General features: G+C 39.7%; 12 protein-coding genes across 12 annotated transcripts; 6 read left to right on the forward strand and 6 right to left on the reverse strand.

The window, feature by feature from the left end:
- Positions 1-55: 55 nt before the first annotated feature.
- Positions 56-2,402, reverse strand: V1514DRAFT_367098 (Mob1/phocein). Its single transcript, XM_066929854.1, has 9 exons — positions 2,347-2,402; positions 2,130-2,290; positions 1,974-2,067; positions 1,785-1,918; positions 1,474-1,717; positions 955-1,093; positions 498-806; positions 329-421; positions 56-273 (listed from the first exon to the last, which is right to left on the reverse strand). Exons 1-9 carry the CDS (start codon positions 2,364-2,366, stop codon positions 160-162), a joined length of 1,308 nt encoding a protein of 435 aa, XP_066784163.1. The 5' UTR covers positions 2,367-2,402; the 3' UTR covers positions 56-159.
- Positions 2,403-2,452: 50 nt separating this feature from the next.
- Positions 2,453-3,784, forward strand: V1514DRAFT_292275 (band 7 family-domain-containing protein). Its single transcript, XM_066925338.1, has 2 exons — positions 2,453-3,269; positions 3,339-3,784. Exons 1-2 carry the CDS (start codon positions 2,610-2,612, stop codon positions 3,597-3,599), a joined length of 921 nt encoding a protein of 306 aa, XP_066784164.1. The 5' UTR covers positions 2,453-2,609; the 3' UTR covers positions 3,600-3,784.
- V1514DRAFT_367100 (uncharacterized protein) lies at positions 3,525-5,246 on the reverse strand. Its single transcript, XM_066929855.1, has 2 exons — positions 4,818-5,246; positions 3,525-4,746 (listed from the first exon to the last, which is right to left on the reverse strand). Exons 1-2 carry the CDS (start codon positions 5,131-5,133, stop codon positions 3,788-3,790), a joined length of 1,275 nt encoding a protein of 424 aa, XP_066784165.1. The 5' UTR covers positions 5,134-5,246; the 3' UTR covers positions 3,525-3,787.
- A 159-nt stretch (positions 5,247-5,405) lies between these two features.
- V1514DRAFT_356047 (uncharacterized protein) lies at positions 5,406-7,680 on the forward strand (the record flags this gene model as incomplete). Its single annotated transcript, XM_066929641.1, has 5 exons — positions 5,406-5,614; positions 5,674-6,087; positions 6,457-6,970; positions 7,025-7,175; positions 7,248-7,680. Coding segments are annotated over 5 exons (1,626 nt in total), but the record flags the coding sequence as incomplete, so codon positions are not given.
- Positions 7,681-7,767: 87 nt separating this feature from the next.
- Positions 7,768-14,913, forward strand: V1514DRAFT_328943 (uncharacterized protein). Its single transcript, XM_066927263.1, has 9 exons — positions 7,768-7,891; positions 7,946-8,029; positions 8,093-8,292; positions 8,344-8,455; positions 8,509-8,585; positions 8,636-10,191; positions 10,244-10,524; positions 10,577-14,780; positions 14,837-14,913. Exons 1-8 carry the CDS (start codon positions 7,844-7,846, stop codon positions 14,774-14,776), a joined length of 6,558 nt encoding a protein of 2,185 aa, XP_066784167.1. The 5' UTR covers positions 7,768-7,843; the 3' UTR covers positions 14,777-14,780; positions 14,837-14,913.
- A 31-nt stretch (positions 14,914-14,944) lies between these two features.
- V1514DRAFT_328946 (uncharacterized protein) lies at positions 14,945-16,825 on the reverse strand (the record flags this gene model as incomplete). Its single annotated transcript, XM_066927264.1, has 3 exons — positions 16,369-16,825; positions 15,827-16,320; positions 14,945-15,799 (listed from the first exon to the last, which is right to left on the reverse strand). Coding segments are annotated over exons 1-3 (1,601 nt in total), but the record flags the coding sequence as incomplete, so codon positions are not given.
- Positions 16,826-16,962: 137 nt separating this feature from the next.
- On the forward strand, positions 16,963-18,620 carry V1514DRAFT_328948 (uncharacterized protein). The gene is made up of 3 exons (XM_066927265.1): positions 16,963-17,136; positions 17,190-17,883; positions 17,934-18,620. The coding sequence occupies exons 2-3, from the start codon at positions 17,223-17,225 to the stop codon at positions 18,368-18,370; spliced, it is 1,098 nt and encodes a 365-aa protein (XP_066784169.1). The 5' UTR covers positions 16,963-17,136; positions 17,190-17,222; the 3' UTR covers positions 18,371-18,620.
- V1514DRAFT_33564 (uncharacterized protein) lies at positions 18,151-19,016 on the reverse strand. The gene is made up of 4 exons (XM_066928436.1): positions 18,800-19,016; positions 18,687-18,744; positions 18,537-18,619; positions 18,151-18,484 (listed from the first exon to the last, which is right to left on the reverse strand). Exons 1-4 carry the CDS (start codon positions 18,935-18,937, stop codon positions 18,404-18,406), a joined length of 360 nt encoding a protein of 119 aa, XP_066784170.1. The 5' UTR covers positions 18,938-19,016; the 3' UTR covers positions 18,151-18,403.
- Position 19,017: 1 nt separating this feature from the next.
- Positions 19,018-20,144, forward strand: V1514DRAFT_33861 (uncharacterized protein). Its single transcript, XM_066928864.1, has 3 exons — positions 19,018-19,385; positions 19,434-19,589; positions 19,639-20,144. The coding sequence occupies exons 1-3, from the start codon at positions 19,174-19,176 to the stop codon at positions 19,889-19,891; spliced, it is 621 nt and encodes a 206-aa protein (XP_066784171.1). The 5' UTR covers positions 19,018-19,173; the 3' UTR covers positions 19,892-20,144.
- Positions 19,842-21,566, reverse strand: V1514DRAFT_328957 (GPI transamidase subunit PIG-U). Its single transcript, XM_066927266.1, has 6 exons — positions 21,301-21,566; positions 21,184-21,248; positions 20,934-21,118; positions 20,402-20,881; positions 20,221-20,345; positions 19,842-20,167 (listed from the first exon to the last, which is right to left on the reverse strand). The coding sequence occupies exons 1-6, from the start codon at positions 21,467-21,469 to the stop codon at positions 19,935-19,937; spliced, it is 1,257 nt and encodes a 418-aa protein (XP_066784172.1). The 5' UTR covers positions 21,470-21,566; the 3' UTR covers positions 19,842-19,934.
- A 15-nt stretch (positions 21,567-21,581) lies between these two features.
- On the forward strand, positions 21,582-22,614 carry V1514DRAFT_328961 (uridine kinase family-domain-containing protein). The gene is made up of 6 exons (XM_066927267.1): positions 21,582-21,693; positions 21,743-21,866; positions 21,948-22,109; positions 22,158-22,210; positions 22,265-22,309; positions 22,361-22,614. The coding sequence occupies exons 1-6, from the start codon at positions 21,643-21,645 to the stop codon at positions 22,556-22,558; spliced, it is 633 nt and encodes a 210-aa protein (XP_066784173.1). The 5' UTR covers positions 21,582-21,642; the 3' UTR covers positions 22,559-22,614.
- Positions 22,570-23,958, reverse strand: V1514DRAFT_328965 (PWI domain-containing protein). Its single transcript, XM_066927268.1, has 4 exons — positions 23,733-23,958; positions 23,596-23,667; positions 22,769-23,529; positions 22,570-22,685 (listed from the first exon to the last, which is right to left on the reverse strand). The coding sequence occupies exons 1-4, from the start codon at positions 23,949-23,951 to the stop codon at positions 22,646-22,648; spliced, it is 1,092 nt and encodes a 363-aa protein (XP_066784174.1). The 5' UTR covers positions 23,952-23,958; the 3' UTR covers positions 22,570-22,645.
- Between the last annotated feature and the right edge of the window lie 10 nt (positions 23,959-23,968).

Here is a 23,968-nt window from a genome sequence, read left to right on the forward strand (position 1 = left end):
CGAATGGGATCTCACTCTTACAAATAACATCTACAAGCTAAACAGCAGATTAATATTGGCAGGTAAAAATTGTGATAGCAGTGTTAATCTATGAATAAACAAAATAATGGCCCGTGCAATACGTAACAACCATAGATCCGTTCAACATGCGGTTCAAATTTAAACTGCCTCGCTGATGAGAGTGTTCAATCTAGAGATCTTGTTGGAGACACTCAAGTCAACGGTGCGGTCGCCAACTTCAACAATCAAACCGCCAAGGATGTCAGGGTTGACCTGCAATGATCAGTCAATCAAAGCTGTGTTAAGACTGGGACGACATTTAACTTACCTTGTTGGTAACCTTCAACTTCTTGCCAGCACCGACAAACTTGGACTTGGCAATGGCATTCTCAAGACGGCCGATAGTCTTGCTGTCAAGGGCCTAAATCAAAATTTGGTTTAGTCTTCAAATCGTAGAATAATAACAAACAATATGAACGTGGCGGCGTTGCACTTACAGCAGCCGAGGTGATGGTGGCCTCGATCTCACCCTTGTAGGCGGCAATGAGGGTAGAAAACTTGGCCACAATTTCTGGAAGCAGCGACAGTCTGTTGTTTTCAGCGAGAACGCCGAGAAGGTTGGAAACCGTGGCCGAGCTTGGAATGCTCTTGGAAAGAGCCTCGACAACGACCTTCTTGTCGGCAGAGGACAAGGCAGGGTTGGAAAGAATGCCGGTCAGATCCTTGTCCTTGGTAATGATGTCACCGAGAGCAACGAGTGCCTTGCTGGTGCCATCAAGGGACTTCTCCTTGGCGGCAGCAGTGTACTAAAAGAAGACTTCACGTCAGAACTCAATCCGCCCCATTATTTGATAAAAATTTGCAATAAATTCCCAATTCTCTCCCGCTCTCCCAAAAAATCACAATCACTCGGTATGAATTGTCGCTTGGAAGTGTGGGCTTTGAAGGACTTACGAGAGCTGAAGCGTAGGTGCCGTCGACGCCGAAGAGCTGGACCGGAGGCACAGTCGAAGCAGCGGTTGCGTAAGTGCGAACGGCGAGACGAGCGGTGGGCAAGGCCCGAGCAAAAGTCCTGACAGGCAACATTGTGAATCTGAAGGAAGGACAATTTAAAAAAAAAAAAAAATTCAATCGTGACAAGTCGTGAAAATCAAAAAACGACGAATTGCGTCGGGTGAAAAGCCGCACCTCTCAGTTTGGCCAATCAGAGCGCGGCAACGAGAAAATGGCAAAATTCGGCATGCGAAAGCAAAAAAAAAAAAAAAAAATAATAATAATAATAAAAAGTAAAATAATGTAAAAGACAGAGGATGAAAATATCACGGTTACGGGTCGACAGAATCGGAATGGACGTCCACACGATGGTGGTCGGGCATGGAACAGCTCTTCGGATTACAATATTTGATTCATTATTCACACCAACGCCAATATTAACAACAATTTACATAACTCTTAACCGAATGCTTGATTCACTTCTTCTTACCCTCCTGCAAAATGGTATCTATGAGCTCGTTTAATGGGCCAAAATCTTTCCTGTCGATCAGGTCAAACTCCTTGGCAAAGAACACAAAATGCTTGAGCGACGTGTTCAGATGCGGTTGCATGCCGAGCTCTGTAATGACTTCAAAGTGTGAGCAGTATATATGTGCGTAAACCCTGAAAAGACGCTTGAATATGGTACGAATAATCTGGCCGAAGTTCCGCGGAAACGGTACTCCTATACGTAAAGTCAGCGAATAAGTCTCAGTCAAGTAATTAAAACAAAACCAAAAAAACAAACGCACCAATCTTGGATGGAAATACAGAGTCACTTTCAAAATAGGATTGCACCCAGTTCATCAAGTTTTCAATGTAGTCTGGAGCCGAAAGCTTTGTCGGCCTTTTGTATTTTTCGCTATCTTGCCACAAGTACTCATATCTGAAATAATGTCAGAACCTGGTAATATGCAGATTTGTCAGCAGGTTATACTAACTCATCAGTAGCCTTCATCTCAGGACAACTCCGCGGAGAACAGAATTCGGTAACAGTGCCATATAGCATGTTGATTTGGTTGTAAAAGTCAACAGCTACCAAAGCCGGTTAGCACACCAAGCACCAGTATGGTAAGATTCAACTCAGTGCAACTTACTATTCACTGCCAGCCACTCATTTAAATCTTCGCCTTCAGGAAGCAACACGGCAAGCCGTAGTGATCCCGAGCCAAGGGTTGCTTCAGCATACTGCCGCAGTTGGAACTGGGACGGGCTCTGCCGAGATGGGTTCGTTTTAAACGCTTTTGATCTCGAATTTCTAGACATCCTTGTTAGACACGATAAATAAATTTAATTCCAACCAACAACACCTACAGTGAATTTAGAAACGACATTGACCGGCAAGTTTCAGACAAATGGTTTGAACATGTGGCTGGAACGGGCAAGTCTACGTACGTTGTTTGCCCACAAACCGGCGTTGCCACAGCAACACGACGGTTATGCTTGACCCGGCATAAGCGGGCAAAATTTGGTGCACCGCACCAAGGCAAGAAAGACTGAGCGAGCGAGTGATCCGAGCATTGTCACCCAGCAATAATCGCCAGTCAAACCACAACAATCACACAGAGCAAAATAAAATGTCGAACAATGATCCCTGGAGAAGGTTAGCCAAGGCTTTGCAGGAGCAAGCCAGGCCTGGAGGGACTGGAGCTGGCGGATCTCCGCGGGGATTTGTCACCGGACTTGCTGGACTGGCATTGCTCTCGCTTGGAATCTACGGTGCCAACAATGCCTTGTTCAACGTCGACGGTGGTCATCGTGCAATCAAGTATAGCAGAATAGGTGGTGTTAGACCCGAAATCTTTAACGAGGGAACTCATTTCATCGTCCCATGGTTTGAGACTCCGGTCACGTATGACGTCCGTGCCAGGCCCAGGAACGTTGCTTCGTTGACGGGTACCAAGGATCTTCAGATGGTTAACATCACATGCAGAGTACTTTCTCGTCCGAGAGTAGACGCTTTGCCGACCATCTACAGGACATTGGGGACCGACTACGACGAGCGTGTGTTGCCCAGTATTATCAATGAGGTGCTGAAGAGCGTGGTCGCGCAATTTAATGCCTCTCAATTGATCACTCAGCGTGAACGAGTTTCTAGATTGGTCAGAGAAAACCTTGTCAAGCGTGCACTTAAATTCAATATTTTGCTTGACGATGTTTCTCTTACCTTTATGACGTTCAGTCCGGAGTTCACCGCCGCCGTCGAGTCCAAGCAGATCGCGCAGCAAGAAGCTCAGGTTAGTAATTCAATCAATCATAAGATATGAATGCGAAAAATTTTAGCTAACGATTTTTTTTTTCTGCAGAGAGCCGCATTTATTGTCGACCGGGCTAGACAAGAAAAGCAGGGAATGATTGTTAAGGCCCAGGGTGAAGCCAAGTCAGCCGAACTTATTGGTGACGCCATCAAGAAGTCAAGAGACTACGTTGAACTCAAGCGCCTCGACACTGCTCGTGAGATTGCCAGTCTGATGAGCAAATCGAACAACAAATTGCTTCTGGACAGTGACACGCTCCTACTTAACGTCGCATCCGACTCGCGTATTGACACCTCAAAGAAGAGATAAGTTCAAAAAAAAAAAAAAACTGACCTATTATTATTTGCATGGCATGTAATTAGTGTTAAAATCTCCAAACTATGTGAAGAGCTGTCTCTTGTATATACGATCCAATTTAAATTCATTTATTTCCTTCTTGTTATTAACAATCTGTATTTATTGCTATATACACAATAACGATATTCCAAACATAAATATCAACGCTCCAACACCGGTATAGCTTCCTCCCACTGTTCAAGAATTGATTTAAAAAAATTAATATGATTATCTGCTAAATGGCCTAGAGTATCTTTCATCTCTAACGTTTTGATTCTTTCAAAGTCAACAAGGTCCCTGTTAACCTCTTTGTCGAAAGTATCTGATATGTGTTGTGCATATTCAACTTCTTTTGTAAGTTCCTCTAACCTGGTATCCAGTTTCCTTAATCGCTCGATTCGAGCCAGGTGATGATCCACACCTCGAAGGTCCTCGACTTTAGATCTCAAAAATCCATTACCGCCTCCGGATGCTAACACGTTCCTCTCAACCGTTGCCTTTTTTAAATAATCTTGCAATCCCTCATAATCTAGCTGTTTCTGATCTCTTTGACGAAGAAGTTGCTTGACCGACGTAACATAGTTCTCCATGTCTTTTAAAGAAGTTACGTACTGCGTATCTACTGATTCGCGCAAAACACTGACAGACTCTCCAGTTGCATGCACTTTAGATGAGAAAATTTTTAAAGCATCTTCCAATTCTGGCTCCAATCCACTCAGCCTTGCAACCTGAGTGCCAAATTCATAGGCATCATTTTGCCATTCTTGCTGACGTTTTACGATTCTTGAGAATACTTTCTCCGTGTATGATACATCGTCCTGCAATTTATCTGCATTTTCCTTTGCCAACAAAAAATCATCCTTATCCTTAGAAATCTTGGAGAACGCGTTTAACAGTGCATCACTGAAGCCTTCAAACACACCAGATGAATCACCTGTTCCAACCGCCTTGACTGGCCTGGCTCGCATGTAAGAGTGCCATTCTTGCGATTCCAAAAATACTATTAGCACTGGCGCACGTCTAAGAATTGGATGGTTCGAGAGTCGTTGCAAAAATCTATGCAATGAACTGGTTCTCCTGGACGTGAACTCTGAACCAAATCGATCACCGGTAATGTATTCTTAAGATTTTTCACAATTAGTAAGGCAAAAAGACAAAAAAAAAAAAAAAAAAAAAAGAGCGGGACCTTACCAAGACGCTGTTTGTCTGGTAATGGCGGTACTGCACAGGCAGGATGGTCACGAACTATACAATTATACAAGTAAACAAAGTCAGAGAAACGCCGCCGGACTCTGAATTCTGGGGATTGAAACGCAGGAAAATCTGATTCTGTCGTTATAAGATATGAAATATAAGTATTCTGAGTTCCTTCTTGCTCCTTTTGAGGATTAGACACTTCACAAACGAGCTTTGATTGCCATAAACTATTCTTATCCTCCTCTGTCACCGGTGCTCGTTCAACGACTATTGTGGCAGATGACGGGCGTGGTGAGACTGACGTTGACATTGTAGATCAGAACAAGGGCTCCTATGGTATGATTTCTTTCAAGAGCACCAATTATGACAGCTATTAATATATACCTTTTCAAATAATATATATATATTGAATTCCCGTTGCCGTTGGCAAATTCCAGAGGAGCATGTGTTAAATGGAGATATACGTCAATCATTATCTCTGTTACCCGGACAACCACCGCCAATTAGATGCTCATCTCTGCAAAACATGATCGACAACCTAAGCAGCAACGACAAACTAAATAGGCGGAAATGGCTGCTGCTGCTAAAAAGCGCAAGCTTTCAAGAGATATTTCCACACCTCAATCGAAGCGGGGTTCTAGAAAATCAGATGTCACTCCATTAATCACGGAATCAAAGGATGAGGTGCCCAAAGCAGGGGAATTTGAGTTAAAGAAGATCAGCGGGCTCATGATGGACAAGCAGCAACCTGATTATGAAAAAATTAATGAGCCAATGTCTTTTTTTGAAACGTGAGAATAAAAAAAAAATTTTTTTTGGGTCATGTGTATAATGCTAACCTGTAATTTAGAGGAACTATTGGCGTGTCACTCGAACGGTCAAGACGAACGTGGCTGACAGGCTGCATGTTTGAAAAATATTGGACTCGGCCACAAAGAGGTCGCAAATCTGCAGATATTCAGCACAATTCTAAGGAAAAAATGGCAAAGTTAGGTGAATGCAAGGTTCAAATTGGTCCTCATTTTTTTGAATGGCGGTTGTTTACGGTAAGGGACGATAGTTACGTTCCAAAGGAGGAACCGAAACCACGGCCTGTTGCGTCCACAAGTTTGCCACCCACATCTACAGCTTTAAACATGGCGTCAACATCGGTATCGCCACATGCTGTGGCCCAACCTGTGAACCAGATACCAATACCGAGTGCTACTGTCAACAGTTCGGCTGCACCAGCACAAACACAAAACGTGACTGCAACTCAGACACAGTCAAGTAGCGCAAAGACAGAGGGCTCGAACGGAATACAATCAGCGACTAATGCAAATATAAATTTGGTGAACAACAAGGACTCAGTTGCAAGCCAGGCTACACCACCCTCAACTAACACTAACACGACTGCATCTTTAGTGAGTACCGCAGCTCCAGAAACAGTACGTACATCTTCCATCGAAAATTTTTTTACAAGTTTTGAGCCGTCTGCGGTTACTAGTGTATCAAAAACGCATACTACACAATTAAATACGTCTTCATCTGGTACCAGTGCCTCAGTTTCCAGCAGCAGTGTAACCGTTCCGGTTTCTGGTGCGTCAAATGTGGTGCCTTCACCTTCTTTAATTTCTTCAACACCTATTCCAAGATCTCCTTCCACTCATTCACAAACTTCTCCTACTAATGCACAATCTACCACTGCAATTCCACAAGTCCCGCGATTAAATTCTCAAGCTCCTCATGCAAATCCTCAAGGTTTCCGCGCTAATATGCAAACACATCCTCATCCTCCAGCGCCAAGACCTCAAGTACGAACCGCAAATGATGAACTAGTCGCCAAATTACATGCGATGGCGCGTGCTGATCCAAATTTTGATATCTTATTAAAAGCAGTTGCTTCTGGCAATCAAACTCAGGAACAGATGCGAAGATTTCATGCTTATTTAAATGATTATAAAGGCGTGCTTAATAACAAAAGCCAGAATACGCCGTCTCAAGCGCCTTATGGATCAAGTTCTCCAATAGTATCAAGACCCAAATTGGAGCCCAGGAAGAAGGAAATTATTCGAGATCAAATGCTTATTTTTGAGTTTAAAGACAATCCTACGGACCGATATTTATTTCCCAAAAAATCTTTGCTGAAAATAGCTTCTGATGGAAGTGTAAGTTATAATCCTTTTTTGATTTTGCAATTTTTGTTTTGCTGATTTGAAAAGATCACTGCCACTTTGTTGTTGCTTGCTGGTTTGCCTCGAGATACCGAGGAGCCTAAGATGAAAAAGAAAGCAAAGGACAACCAAAATAACAACACGAAATCTGATACTACTACTGAAAAAAATCCGTCTTTTGCGCCGGAGTCGCTGAAGGGTACAGATAGAGAATCAACGCAAGCGAAAACTTCGGCGAAGGAAAAATCACTTACTTCTGTCAAGCCTACAGCGCATACACCGATAACAATTAAGTTTTTTAACGTCTCTAGAAAGCAGCAGGAAATGATGATTAGATCAGTAGCTTCAGAAGAAGACAGCAAGCCATTTTTGCAAAAACTTGTTGCGGAAACGCCTCGTACACAAAATTGGTGGGTGTATTACAAATTAGGAGAGCCAGAGGTTGAACTTCTTGATAAGTTAATCGAAGCTATTGGAAATAACAACCCTAATGCTAAGAAAAAGCCGCCGCCAAATAAAGATATGGTAAGTGGATTGTGCCATTTTTTTGTTTTAGATTATGCTAATGGAATTACTAGGATAATATTAATTCAAGCACTTTGTATATAAAACATATGTTTTGATTAAGCAAAGCAATTTAATTTGTAACAAGTATTGTCGTAAATATGACGACGTTTAATGTAAAGTCTAGTTAACTTTAAAAATGTTACCCCTGAAAAAAAACTCCCAATAATGTGCATAAAACGTCCAACTAACGTATCATTTAAGCCATATATTTCTCTTGTTTTGAATTCCAATTTTTTTTTTTTATAGCTCTTCGACAATTGAGCTTCATAGGCGTTGAAGCATTAAAGATCTTATCTTAATATGGCTATTAAGAAGAAATCTGGAGGAGAGTCTCGAAGGAGACATAGAGTGGGTTTTGTTTATGCTGTATATGTGTTGCTTGCTAACTTGTATCACGTTCAGTTTATTTCCTTTAGAGACAGAGTCGACTCGATTAAGATCGATCCGTTACGACGGACAAACAGGCATAATGAGATTGGTGATAGAGTAAGAATCAAAAAATTAGCAAACGCTTTTTTTTTATTGAAAATTTTGTACTAAATTTAGCAGCCGACGGAATCTTTTTTTCACGTTGCACTTTTGACTTGGAAGGAATTAAACAGTACCAAGAGCTTCACCACGTTTGCGTCCGAAGTTGCTACTGTTTCAGAGTCGTTACCACAAGTTCTATACCATAAAGAAAAAATATTTACTGCTTTGAACGTTGCTTTAAATGAAAAAGACATATTTGCGCTTCAGGCGCTATTAGAGTGAGTTACAATTTTTGCCGTTAGTAAATGTGTATACTAACAATTGATTAGTCTAATGGCACAGTTCGCTCATGATCTTGGTCCAGATTTTGAACAATTTTTAAATCCAGCCATAGTTACACTGATATCAGTTTCACTTCATGAAGAAATTGAAGTGGTTGAGGTGAGCTAAAAAAAAAAAAGAGACTCGCTAAGTGTCAGACTAACTTTGTATAGTGGACGTTCAACTGTCTGGCTTATTTATTTAAATACCTGTTTCGATTTTTAGTTGCTAAGCTTCCCGAAACCTTTGAGTAAGTCAATATTTACTTAGTCGTTGTTTTTATTCTAACGTCTTTTAAAGCTTAATCGTGCCATTGCTGTCTCAGCATGAACGTCGGCCACATTTGTCGAGATTTGCAGCCGAATCGTTTTCTTTTTTTCTCAGAAACTCAAAATTAGCAAATATTGATATATTGATCAGTCATGTTTTTCAAAGATTACAGGAATCAAATTCGAAAATACTGGAAAACTCGCTGATCATTATTTTTGCTGATGCGTTAAAAGGTCCAGACGGTACAATGCATTCCAAGGCTTCGCGACTTATTTACAGGCTTCAGGAATACTGCACAGAATCTTCTAATGAAAGAGATTACCATGTATTTCTTTCTATACTTACAAACACATTGCATTACATAAACAAGTCAACATCGGAATCCTTGTACGACCCTGTATTTAAATGGATTAAGCGACAGTTGGTATCTAAAGAAGAGCCGGAGGCGAAATTGTACATGGCAGCTAAAGAATTTTTTGTTCTTTTGGGATTGAGAAAGGGAACAAGAGTACATGATTGGACGATTCCGACGAAGCTTTTCTTTGATTTTGTGGCAGCTGTTGAGCAACTTCCGAATTCCCAGCAGAAGTCAACGTGCGTATGGGAACTTAACAAAGTGGCGTTTTGTATTATTCAGTATTTTCCTGATTCTGATGTTGGATTGATTACCAAAGTTGTTCAGGCTATTTATACATTAGATAAAAGCTTCTATATTTCATTTGTCGATATGACTACAGATCTTCAAAATTTAGGAACAAATTTTGAAATAATTCGTATGTTTTTTCAACGATATCTGGAATCTTTGGAAGAGCTGGATTCATTCAATACATTGGCTATTCTTAGGATATTACAAAGGACTGGAGAACGTCTTGATGACCCAAAATATAAATCACCAATCAAGGGTACCAGCAAGTTACAATTTTCGCTTCTGAAATCAATCGATCAGGTCATGATTGAGTTTAATAATTCTGAAGTTGATCTGTCTGCTTTACAGGGACTCCGTCCACGCTTGGAACTTACATATGCGATTTTTGATCGTTCTGATAAGATTGGAGATTATGCTTTTAAAGTTAGCAAAGCTATTGGAAAGAGTAGTTGCCCAACTGCTTATGAAATTGGAAGCATATATGGACGTGCACTATTGTTGTTTGCAAAATCATATCAAAAATCTACAAACGGTTTAGAACTGTTAACAGATGCTGTCACACGCTTCACTGATTTTCGCGAGAACATATTTTTCTTGGGCGGACTGAGCGGTTTACTGATTTCGCTGAAAGGTATTTCAAACGAAAAAGATAAAGAAACACTTAGCTCTACCGCGACTGCTATTCTCCCGAAACTTGATGTTTCCATTCAATCTACAAATGCAGGAGTTCGTCTTCAAGCTTTAGAACTTGCCTCGTTATGCTTAGATGTAACTGGTAAAGCTGTTCCAGATATTTTGTCCCTGTGTCTCAGTATTGAAAGAACACCATTTGAACTTTCAACCGCAAGAACATTTTCTACAAATATTCGACGTATTGCAATTACTTTTCAAGCGATTTCTGAAAAGTCTTTAAAAATTCTTATTATTAACTACGTTTTCGGTATGCACTTTCAAAAAAAAAAATTAATTATCAATTCTAACCAAGATTATAGCTTTATTGAAGTCCCACTTTCAACCTGTGTGGCAAGAAGCAAGCAAAACTCTTGCGGCATTGTCTTCACAAAACAGAGACTATGTTTGGAGTCTTCTTTTTGAAGGAATTCAGACGCAAAATGTTACTTTTGCTAAACCAGATGATCAAGAAATGACGGAAGTTGAACCAACGAACGCGTACTCCTTTGATTGTTATAATTTAAATTTTATTGATCAAGCTTCTTTGAAAGCTCTTCAGGCGCAAGATAATGTCGTATCAGATTTGAAAAATATTTACAAGGTAATTCATTTCGATATAATATTTGATTAATAATTGCTAACATAGCTTCTAGGGACCTGAAAAAATTCCAATTGACCATAATGCCGTTCGAAGACGTTCTTATGGTGTTCTAGTTAATGTCCATAGTATAGCTGAGCAACATGCTAACCTTATTGTTCCGTTATTTTTTTTAGCGTTTGAGAAGAGTGGACAAAAACAAGTTTTGCTGGATATTCTTAAGCTATTTGCAGCATTCAATGACCCAGCGAAGTCGCTGGGAAAGCATGATGTTTATCCCAAACTTCTGAATTTACTGTCAAGCCCAGATACAGATATTCAACGAGCTGCATTAGATTCGATTTTTGCTTGGAAGGATTCAGGTGTCAATTTATATAGGGATAATTTGATAAATCTTTTGAGTATTCAAACATTCAGAGATGAAATTAACAGACTTATTCTAAGCAATGAGGACGGTACCATTATTGCACCACAACACGCTTCAGCCGTCATGCCATTAATTGTCCATATCCTATATGGTTCCTCGATTGGATTTCATGCAAATAATACTGGAAAATCTAAAAGTTCTCATAGAAGTACTATTTTGTCTGCGGTAGGCAATTTGCCTGCGGAATACGTTTTGGAGTTTGTCAAACTTGCTTCAGACGGTGTTCCGGTGGGTATTGTGTTGGATGAATCATTGTCAAGTTCAAGCATTGATTGGCACATTTCAATATCTAGTTCGCAATTTAAGCGAATTGTTGGTTTTATGACCATGGCAGAAGATTTACTTCGAGTGGTCAAGTCTAAGATCGGAAATTCCGGTGATTTGTTATTACGACTCGTACTCTCTTGTGTGATTTACTCTCAGAAAAGTTTATCTGCGGGTGCTTTAGACTCCGACTTGGCTTCATCGGCACGGTCAGTTCGATCACTGGGAATGAAATGTCTTGATATTATTTTTGAAAACATTCCATCCATAAACTGGGATGAATACATGTCGCTGTTATTTAAGGAAATCATCTCACCTCGAATGCAAAATTTTCTTGACGAGAACACTCAAGACATCTCTCCTATTATGAAGATATTCTTGATCTGGAGTACATCTCCAGATTTGGCTTTACATTTGACATTTGATGAAAAAGTTCTTCCAAAAATTATTGCATGCTTAGATTCAAACGCTGCTAAGGAAGCTATATATCTTGCCGTCATTGAATTTGTGCACAACTTGCTTGAACTTCAAGAAAATAATAAATCAGCAAAAATTCGAAGCATCAATGAATATGTGATCCAATTGTTTCTTTCTCGTCTAGTTTTAGTTCTTTCCGCCAACAAAAGCACGGCAATTGTGGAAAGGGGAATTGCTGTGCTCAGGAAAATTGTAACTTTATTCAACACATCCATCATTGAGAACGAAGTTCTTCTTGAACAATATATTAGCGTTTGCTTGTCTGGCATCGGATCTTGGGGAAATGCAGCGCAACATATTAATGACATTTTTGATGTTCTGGCAAGTTTACTAATTTCAGTCAAGAATACGATTTTGTTAGAAAAGTGTTACGATGAGCTGGCGCCGTTATTACAGTCTGTTCGAGAGCGTCACACCAGGGCATCTCTTGTGAAAATCTTTACAGTACTCGGACAACATGATGATTACGTTAAGATTGTTGCCGAACTTCTTGTCGAAATGAATGCATACTCTAAACGAAGGCTTGACGAGCTTGATTTTGAACGTCGATTTGGTGCTCTTAAGAAGCTGACTGGGGAATATTCATATACCATCAATCCGCGCCAATGGACTCCGCTGTTGTATCATTCTATATTTTATATTGCAACCGGAGATGAGCTTCCACTTCAACAAGCATGTGGTTCTATTTTAAAGCTTTTCGTTGAAAAGACTTCTGAGAAAGCGAAAGACGAAGCGCTCGACAGAGCTGCTTTTTTCTCTGTTCTTGAAAGTGTTATTATTCCAGCAATCAGAGCTGGTCTGCGAAATGAGAATGAGATAAGTCGACATGAATATGTATCGATTCTTAGAACGCTTGTTGTGAACCCACAGGCTTACCCTAAGGCTGGAGAATTGCAGTGCTTGTTATTTGATGGCGACGAGGAAGCTGATTTTTTCAACAATATCATTCATATTCAAGCTCACAGACGGCAAAGAGCAATTTACAGACTTGGTCAGATTGCACTCACACGATCGCTAGGTGACTATAATATTTCGCATTTTTTACTTCCGTTATTAGAACATTTTCTTAAAGACGTGACGGAGGTTACGTCTGGTATGGCCGAAGAGGCGATTAGCACAATTGGAAAGCTCAGTTTAAGTTTGTCATGGAATCAATATCAGGCCATTGTGCGAAGATATATTTTGAATCTCGAAAAAAACAGAGAAAAGACAAGGTTTTTCTCAAGACTGCTTGATTCAGTTGCTGAAGCAATTTATCAGCGATACAGGATTAAATCTGCTGAAGTTCAATTAAAGTCATATAATTCTAAAAAAGTTGATGACTTTGTTGCTACCGAGGTTGCTCCGAAAATGCGTGCGATTATTCGCATCAGTGAAGAAAGCAGTTTGGCCGATCGTGTGGGTGTCACGGTACCCTTGATCAAGTTTCTTTGTGCGACTTCAGAAGAAACGTTGACTCAAAATCTTTCCAACGTGGTTTTGGAAATTTCACAGCATTTGAAAAATCGTTTGCAGGACATTAGGGATTCGGTAAGAAAAGTGTTGTCGCGCGTTAGTTTGCTAATCGGACAAAAACATTTGAGTTTGATATTGCGCCAGTTGCAATCCGTATTGAAGAGGGGAGCGCATAAGCATATTTTATCGTTCTCTGCTCATAGCTTGCTGCAAGGTATAGTTTCGTCTCCTACTTCCAAACATGGAGACCTTGACCCTACCATAGACCAAGTAATGGATATCTGCATGGATGATATCTTCGGTGATACAGGATCTGAAAAAGATGCCGAAGGTTATCGCAGCAAATTGCGTGAAGTAAAAGAAAATAAGAGTTATGATTCAATCGAAATTCTTTCGTCAAATGTTGACTCATCGCGGTTTGAAGACATGCTGAATCCGGTTCGAAGAATATTGAGCTCCGAAACTGTTAATATTAAAATTGAACGCAAGATTGCTGAAGTATTACGGCGAATGAGTTTAGGTATCGCTTCAAATACTGAAGGAAACACGACTGAGTCTATCAAATTTGCATTGAAGGTTTGTTCTACTGAATACGAAAATACTGAGCCATCTGCACCAAAATACACACGAGATAAGGCCAAGCGATTTATGGTAGGCAAGAAGATTATGTTGCGCAATCATATGCCAGAAAATATTCATTTTCTGCAGAGATTTGCTCTTGACATTATAAAGAATGGCCTGCAAAAGAATCGTGAGCTTACTACTGGATTTGAGTTGCAGGAATTTGTTACATCGTTAAAACCATACCTTGGTTCGTCCTTTGAAGACATTCAGTTGTCATCGTTCAAGCTTGTGACCATTGCTGCAAGATATTCATCATTATTGAACAAATTAGACACCGAGTACTTATTTAATTATGTTGTTGGTATTGTTCAGAATGCTAGTACAGTCACGTCAGAAATTTGTCAGACTGGTCTAAGGTTGCTTGCTGCATTAGTGCAGAAAAGGCGTTATTCGGAGAAAGATGTGGTGTCAATATCCTACATTATTCAAAAGCTTAACCTAGATTTTATTGAGCCGGACAAGCAGAGCCATTCGTATGCATTCATTAAAGCAGTTCTTGCGCAAAAGATCATGGCTTCTGAAATTTACGATGTGATGGATAAGATCAGAGAGATAATGATCAACGCACAAACAAAAAATACTAGGGAGGTGGCCAAATCCTTGTACTGTTCATTCATGCTAGAATATCCTCAGGGCAGAGGTCGTCTTGGCAAGCAAATGAGGTTTTTGGTTCAAAATTTAGAATACGACCATGTAGCTGGTAGGGAATCTGTGTTGGAGGCTCTATACGTATTGCTATCCAAGTCCAAGGATGACGCGGTTCAGAGTATCATTGAAACATTTTTTGTGCCCCTCACCATGACTTTAGTCAATGACGAGTCCAATGAATGCAAAGAAATGGTAATGATTCTTTTCAGTACCATAGCCAAGAAAGCCAATCAAGAGAATATCAATTCAATGTACAACAGTTGCCTTGATTGGAAGAAGCAGGACGGCGTCGCTGCTTTGGCAGAAGCAGCGGAAAAAATTTTTGAAGTGATTGCCGCGGAACATGATATAGAGGAATAACTTGGTAGGTTTTAGGTATATAACAGTTTTACATTTTTACAATTACTAATATATATTTAGAATATTTAAAAGTTTTGATACGAATTAACCGATTGTAATAATAGATGGATCATTTTTATTTAATACTAGTTTATAACCATTTTCCAATTTTCCATTTTCCTCAGAGCTAAAATAAAAAAAAAAAAAAAAAAAAAACCACAACCTGTAGTATGAAAGACCATAAACAACAAAATTTTTTATAATATATTACAATGATATGCACCTATTCAGCAGTTAATTCAGAAGGCAAGTGCTCAACTTCCATATCTTCTACAGCAAACTTTCGTTCACTGACATGTTCCGACGTAGCTTCAGAAGAAGCAACCCAAACTTTGTGAGTAAATTTTTCTGCCCCTTTAGAAGTAGAATGTGTGTAAAGACAGTTTGGATTCGTGCAAGCAACATCAAAACGGCAAGGAATATTTAAAGGATGTGTAAACAAACAGTCATATCGAGTGCATTGTGCGCCGTTTCGGCACAGAACAGCGGAGAGCGGATGCCTGAATTTGCAATTATTGTTGGTGCAGTAAGGATGAAATTTGCATGCTTCTAAACTCCTCAGCAAAAATGCTTCTTTGTTCTCTTGCTGCCGTTCTTCTGAGAGAAGCGAAGCTGGTGATGGATGGGTTTTGTCGCAATTTGGATCATGACATCCGTTTCCCTCTTCACAGTTTTCTTTTCTTAGTATCAAAGCGTTTCCGTTAGCTGGCGTAGGATGAGCAAATGCACAGCTTGGATTAGAGCATTTAATACCGTATTTGCAAAGCTGATTTATCTGATCTGATGTTGAAACCTCACTCAAATGATCAGTCTCAGTCGTTGACCTATTTGTATCGTAATTTGGACGCAGATAATAAGCGCCATAGGACTGTCTTTGGTAATTACCATAATTACCGTGATTACCATGATTGCTTTGATTGCTTTGATTGTTTTGATTGTTTTGATTGCTTTGATTGCCTTGATTACCATGATTACCATGATTACCATGATTACCATGATTACCATGATTACTCTTTGTTCCCATGGGAAAAAGAGGTGTGAATTCCGTTTTGCCGCCAGAATTAACATATTTTACTGCATCCTCCTCAGACATGTCTTCGCCGACATGAATTTTATCACACTTTCCTCTTCCTTTAGAGCAAGTTGGATAATCGGGGCAGAGTTCAGTAGGATGAGCGAATTTGCAGGGCAAAATAAAGTGATACGGCCAATGTCTGCATCTCTCAGGAGCAGTCACAACGATGGAATCTGTTTGTCCCCTGTCATAGATTTCATTGTTATCTGATGGCCGTGGAGCAAATCGATCTGCTATGCTGTTAAAGTCCGGCCTCGGCCTGTTAGTTCTTAGGCCATTAAAGTTCTGTCGATAGCCATTTGTTTGTTTTCCAACACCATATTGTCCGCGCGCTCTATAAAGAGGATCTCTATTGCGTAAAGGACTATTTATTGGACCTGATATTCGTTGTCGCAAATATCTACCTTCATCGGCAGCCGGGCCAGTCGGTCTATATGTCATTAGCAAGAGACAAAGTCTATGTAAGCAGCATACATACATTTTTGTTATTTCATTGCCATTAAAATTTGCAGGCAAACTTTGTTGAACCGTATATTCATTCTGCGGGGCGTTTAACGATACTGAATCATTAGATTCGCCACTTTCAAGTCTTTTGAGCTCAAGGAAAAGCCATTGTGTAAATGATGGTGCAAACCGATCAGGCCCCAAAAGATCCACCAGATCCTTATAAATTTCTTCCTGACTCTTATTGTTGCACATCATTGCAATAATAAATTCTGACACGAAAGGACTCTCATCTTCCGCAAATCCTTCGTTTCGAAGACGCGCACCGATAGAATTCTGCAGCGAATTCGCCAGCAAAGAACCCACAGTTAATTCTGAAGTCATAACTATAAAAATCAACTAAAAATAAAACTTGGAAAATATGCCTTCAATAATTATGCCGAATTGATCGTACTATTATATTGCTGATTTAACGACAATTTAGGACAAAGAATATCAATGTAGAAAGGAATCAGCTTTGTGTGGCGCACTGAACTTTCAATGCCATCTTTAATATCACGTGATTCCCTAACCCTATGAGCATTGAACTTCAATCGGCATTCATCACCAGACTCATTGTACTGTGATATGCATCTGTGAATTGGATAAAAATGAGTTTAGCTAGGGGTATGTTTTAGATTCAGTTTTTGTAACGACAAGGGAGTTGCTGCTGAGACATTAAATGTCAATTTAAATGACAAACTGACCTCTCATAGACAGCGCCGAGCCTGTCAAGGCCAGGCGTATTCCGATTACTAAAAGAGTACGTTGACTTGTTTTACTTTTGGTTTATATGTTTGGCTTACATTTTACTAGGTTAAAAGAGGAGAGCGTCCAACGACCTTTAATATGTTGGACTATATGGTTTCAGCAGCAGAGCCGGCTGCGGTAGAAACCGAACGAGAGAACGGCAACGAGGAGAAATCGAAGGATATATCTGAGGTGGAAACGTTTTCAGGCAAAATATCAGGCAGAAAACCGAAACGAAAACTTATTTACACAGATGAATTAGATGCAGACGAAATGGAGCAGCTTCATCACTTGAATTCACATTCAACATCCAGTGTTAAGTTGGAAGTTCCGCAGTCACCAGAAGATAGTTCTGATAATTTTGTTTTGACGAATAGTGAAATAAATACAACCGATCATTTTGTTATTCCGAGTAGCGTTTTAGAAGACTCTGACGCGGTACCTAAAGCCGATCAATCAAAAATTCTTGATGAGCATCAGAACTCAAACGAAAGCATAGCATTTACTTCAAATGATGTTTGCAAAGTTGAGTTTATTAATTTAGCTCGAAAATCCTCGCACTCTGTAAGTAGGTTGGAAAATTTTTCGTCGAATGATAGATGGCAGGAAGAATGGAATGGAAGGAAAAACTTTAAAAAGTTCAAAAAGATAAAGCCAGGTCCCAGGAAGGCAACGCATAATGTGGAGAATGAAACTTCAAACAAACCATCAAAGGTGACACTGGTTGAGTTCAAGCCCAATGACTTTGGAATTGGCGATGGTATGACTACATAACAATGATGTGAATGACGGATCCTAACGTTCAATTAGATTACTGGGCACCGCTGAAGGAGCGGAAGATCAATCAAAGGTCACAGGAGCCTAGAGATGGAGGAATTGCTGGTGGCAATATCGACACTGAAGCTTCCGCACAAAAGAAAGTCGTAACCGACTCTATCAGCTCGACCACGGCAGATGATCAGTCTTCACAACGTCCGACTAGGACTGCTGCAGCACAAATCTTAAAAGCATGGAATGATGAAGTTTCGGGTGACGACGAAGGAGATGAGCATGAAGAAGAGTCTAGTCTAAGATTCAAGACACGCACGGCAGCAAAGAAAAATAGGCGGCAGGCGCCCGCGAAGTTAACAACCCCAAAGAAAGCTACTGCTGGTCAAATATTGCGTGACTTTAAAGCACAGGTGATAGAAGAAAGCGAGAGTGACTGGGACGATGATAATGATGGACTAAAGTTTAGGTTTAAATGATGATAAAATTAAATTGAAAAAAAAAAGTTCAATTCATCTCCCTGATCTAACTAAGGTTTCTGTCATTAATTCAAGCTCTTTTTTACCCGTTGCGATATGGTATTTAATGGTTTCCTGTATTTGAAATGTCAGTATGATGCCTTTCACTCGAAAAGAAGTCACATACGAGATCAGTCTCATTTCTATTCCTTTCAAATTCGCTCCGTGCCCATTTTTTCATTTCCAATTGAATATTTTTATCCTCTATCCCTAAAAATAAAAATAAAACCCAAATGCATAAGCAAGTGATGATAACAAGTAGCACTCTAACACTTACGTCTTGTTGTTCTTAACGTTTTCCGCCACAGGTTTCGAACTTGTGATGCTTGAATAAACTAAATAATTAGCAATCTAAAACAAAACCACGCAATGCAAGATTAATATACGTACATGTGCTAATGTAAGTTGAACCTTTTTATCTGTCGATTCTTTGGCTTTTAAATAAGACAATTGACTAAACAGCCGAGCATTTCGCGGATGATTTAATAGTCTATACACATTTGTTGCTGTGTTGAATTTTTGTTGCATCTTTGATCTGAGTATTATGAATTTATGATCTTATTATTATCGTTTGCTGTAGTGCGTGCGGATTTCAACCAATATCGTAAAAAACAGGAAAATACATCTTGTTGATTACAGTTAATTGTTAAATGGGTTACCCCTGACCGAAACTCGGTACTGAAGACGTCACGATCTTATAGTAACAACTGATTAAAGTGACTTGTAATAAGTTCGTCCGACACTTTATAATTACGCGGCAAGACATGACGGCAACGTCTCAAATCGTCTCAAAAGACTCGATATTTGTGCAAGAGTTCGCCCGTCTTTCAACGCCTGAACTCGCAAACCGATATTCATCGCTACTTGAAATCGACAACCAGCCTGACTTTCAATTATCAATCCACAAATGGGAGGATTTGAATTTTGGCGAGCTTACGTTTTGTTATGACTTGGTGAAAAGTAATCTGAAAAAAATGTTTGTATATTTCTCCAAAAAACCATTCAAGCTTATTAATGTCCTTAGGTATTCACAGTCAACAGTCGGCTGGTCTTCGAGGAAAAAAAAAGCAGAGATGAAGGAATTTGGTCTGCTTTATATACTTTTGCGACACCATAGTAATTTACAAGGATTTATATCTTTTATGATAACTATTGAGGAAGACGAGCTTGTTGTTTATTGGTGAGCCAAAAAGGTTGTTGACATTTTGCCAATGCTAATCTGTAATTAGTTACGAACTCCACCTAAGCTCCAATATTAGAAATAAAGGTCTTGGGCACATTCTGTTAGACAAAATGGAAAGTATTGGTAGGCAAGAGCGCATCTGCAAAACCATGCTTACGGTGTTCAGTGCCAATCCAGCTCTACTTTTTTATACGCGACATGACTATAATCCAGCGGAACATTCACTCACAGAACGAAAACTACGGAACGGAACAGTGAAATTACCTTCATATTATATACTTGAAAAAAAACTTTTATGAAAACATGAACCATCCTATAAATCCATACATCGGGAAGAAATTTCTATATTTGTACAACACTCTTTTCCGGATTTTTGCCTCCGTCGAACTCAAGTTGAAGTGACGCTCGGAGAGTGTCGGTTATGATGATTGTTAGACCAATTGTGTACACCAGGGTTATGGCATAGAAAAAGTTTGCATTTCCAGACCCAAGATAAATCCATAGGTGATAAAAATTCGGTGCCAGTACAAAAGAATGCAGAATAACAAGACCGGCGAAAAAGGCGTATTGGACATCTAAAATATTACATTAGCATCGGCAAAAATAAAAAGGTTTTTTCTGTACTTACTTGGAAAGATAAATTTGAAAAGAGACAGAAACGAGATATAAAGTCCAAGATCGCCAATTTCTGGATATGATTTGGAAATGGCAGTAATACCCACGATTGTTGTAATAGCAAAGAGAGGTTGCTTTCTATCAAGAAACTTAGTAATGCAAATTATTGAACCGATAAGATAATTGAAACTCACTGTAGTCTAATTGTAATTGGGAATACATATATCAGCGAATAAAGTTGGAAAATGTGGGTGAAAAATGGTCTAAAGAAATCAAACATCTCAAGAAAGAAATACCACCAAAGTCCCATATTAGGCAATAAATCTTCAAATTTAAGTGTAAATCCAGTAGTTGCCGATAAATAGCCACAAGAACCGGTAATTAATATGCCAGCACCAATGAACAATGCTGAAAATGCACAAAATGTCAACGTGTTCTTTAGAACAAGTCCCTTGGGATTGCCAGCGCTTGGAGTAGAATGCCATAGCAAAATTAACGGTGGAATAATATACACGACATAGAAATTTAATTGAACTCCCAACGCTAGAAATAACGCTGAAAAGAGAAAGTTCTCGTTACATGTGTGAGCGATAGCTAACACGACAGCGGCGTTTGATATCAGCGCTGTTGATCTAGCAATGTTGGTGAGAATTATAATGGGGTTTAACAAATATCTAAATAAATAATTAGATATAAAGTTAATTTGTAGCTGGTAAATAGACATACATGGCCGCAATAGCCCACTGAGGCAGCCGCTGTTTGTCAGCTAGTCTCGGAGACCGTGCGATGCTGCAAAACGACCTGGCGGTTACAACATCAAGGCAAGCAAAAAAAAGTCCAATAAAAAGTTCCGGTGAAAATATTAAACTGATCCTTCCTATGTAATTAAACAGAACGAGCAAGAGCGGTGACTAGATCAACATTGTTAATCGATTATCAAATTGATGCCCGTGTGTCTTTCTTTCTGTAAGCTTACCTGATGAAAAACCCCTCCGTCATACGCATCCTGACCAGCTCTATATAAATAAAGACCTTCCTTGACTTATTTTTCTTTTGTTAATATCAATTTATTTCCGAGAAAAATTCGACATACGCTGCTTAAATGATGTTGCCGTAGTAGTGATCTCTGGCCGATGTTGAAGTAAGGCAGGCAGCGCAGGAAACAACTCGACTACTCCCAAACGCAGAACTACAGAAGCCAAAATTACAAGCTTAGTCTTGCCATAATTGCTAACTTGACTGGCATTGTCTATGCTGGGCATCTCTAGTATGCATAAAGAGTCGCTGTTGTTTACTGGTGTTCAATGTTTTTGATGTGTTAGTTGATTGGTTTCATAACTAATACTTATTCAGGGGTTATCTCATATCTCGTGCCTTCATCGTTGCCCTCACTCACTGATAGGCGAGTATACCATCAAAAATAACGAATACAAAAATGTCACCCACAGTAGTTGCGATAATAGCGGGAGGGCAAGCAGCCGGAAAGGTGTGTAACATATAAATTTGCAATTAAACACAACTAACAACACAATTAGAAATCTGTCAGTGCCGCGCTAAAGCAAAGACTGAGCTCCTGGCAGATTCATGACGTTGAAGAGCTCAGCTTGGACAAGTTCAAAGCGAAGGAAGTTACAAAACCGACTAATATTGAGGGTCCAGGTAAGAAATTTATTGCAATATAATATATTCACGAAAAAAACAACAACAACAACAACAACAAGGCATTAATTCAAATTGCAGATGCGTATGACTTTGAGTTAGCAGTGCAAGCAATCAAGGAATCAAAGAGCAAGGTTTTTATAGTCGAGGGCCTATATTCATTATACTCTACAGCTATAAGAGAACTTGGCACGATAAAAATATACGTTGACCTTGATGCAGACACGAGGCTGTCAAGACGAAGTATGCAATGTATTTTTATTGTTTAGGCTTATTATTGACGATGTTTAGTTCTCCGGGATACTACAGAGCGTGGAATTTCGTTACAGAAAGTCTTAGATGATGCAAGTGTTTATTGAATTATTTTTTTTCTCCGGATATTTATTAATTATGTATAGTACTTGGAGTATGGAAAACCAGCCATGGAAAGATATATTCAGGGGGTAAGTATCTAAATGGATTTAGTTTTAGATAAATATTCACATGAGGTGCAGACAAAGACATCCGCAGATGTAATATTGATGCGAGGAGCGGAGCCGTCGGGTATCGAGTTAATTGCGGGAGCAATATATGATAGGCTCTTAGGGGAAGGAGCAGAGAAAATCTCGTGGCAATCCTTATCTGGCATTGATACGAAACACAATCTACTAGAATCTCATGCTGAAAAAGAAAAATTCTACGAGTTAGCTTGATCATAGCAATACATAGAAAAAAAACTCGATTATACAATACATATCATCTACCTATAGTCGTGCCGTCTACCTTCAGACTCATGTTCATTACTGCGTCGATAACTGACATACTCGCTGCTTGACGTACCTTGATGCCTTTTAGAATGTGACTCATGGTGATATTCTTTAAAATCTGTAGATTTCAAGTTTTTACTGTGTTCTTGTACATACCGAACATAATCATTTGCGGGAGCTGGACTGAGACTTCTGTTTGGAATCTTACTGCTCCTACTTTGCTCTGGCGAATCATATCTGGTGCGCACCATACTCGCGTCTGCACCTATGGGTTCTAAGGTCCTATGCGTTGCATAGAAATCATTCCGTCGCGGACTTCGACTTGTATAACGTGATCTACTCTGGCCGTTCCGTCTTGGACTTGGGCTTCGTCTTCTCAAATAAAGCGGACTCGGCGAGCGTTGGCGTTGGCGTTGGTAGCCTGGACTTGGACTGCGATATCGCCTATACGGTCGTTCTCGCAAATCCGACTGCTGAAGTGAACGGTCACTCCTTGAATGAAATTTTCCTTGTTCCTGTTGCTCTTTCCATTTCAAATCGAGTTCCTGCTTTGAACGGTTTGAATCTGATATTGATACGTCGTGACGAGATGATTTAATCAAAGACTCTGTTCGTTGTTGTTCTTCAATTTCCTTGGCCCTTCTGCGTTCTGCCCGTTCTGCCCGCTCTTTAACCCTAATTTGGTCGAGCTTGACTGCCCGCTCGGCCTTATTCTCTCGTTTTCGAACTTCGACGATTCGCCGCTGTTCTGTTTGTTCAATCTCTTTTCGTTTTTCTTCAAGAAGCTGGGATGGAATTCCGGATGGTGCACTCTGTGCTTCCAAAAGAATGTTCCAAAGTTCTTTGCAAAACTGTTGGGCAATTTCTGACGATTGCACAAATTCTTCTAATTGCAATTGAATTGCTTTAATGTCAGGCTAATAAAAAAATTCTGTTAATTTCTAGTAACCGTATATATTTTTTTATTATAAGCATTGTCATACTTTATCATTTTGATCAACTAACGAGGTGATATAATCTGTAACTATTTCATCTCCATTAGCCAATTCATTTACCTATATAAGCTTTATACATCAGTTTGGCCGAGCTGCAATACGGTTCTCGATAGTTATGTACCGACCTGCCTAGCTATCCAAACTCTGATGACCGGGAAGTTAACATTTTTCATATTGACAGGCATGTTAAACTCGGGCGGATACTTCGTTTCCTTTAAGCGCTTGCGATCGGAGGCGGATAGTAACCCGGTTGCTTCCTCTCGTGGGAAATGACCTCGCGAAGCCATGTCCTTGTTGTATGCTTTATGTGTGACATGCAATTGATCATAGAGCCACCATGGCATATATATGCCATCACGTT

The sequence above is a fragment of the Lipomyces japonicus genome (genome assembly GCF_038497905.1).
Source record: "Lipomyces japonicus strain CBS 7319 unplaced genomic scaffold V1514scaffold_13, whole genome shotgun sequence".
Taxonomy (NCBI): Eukaryota; Fungi; Ascomycota; class Lipomycetes; order Lipomycetales; family Lipomycetaceae; genus Lipomyces; species Lipomyces japonicus.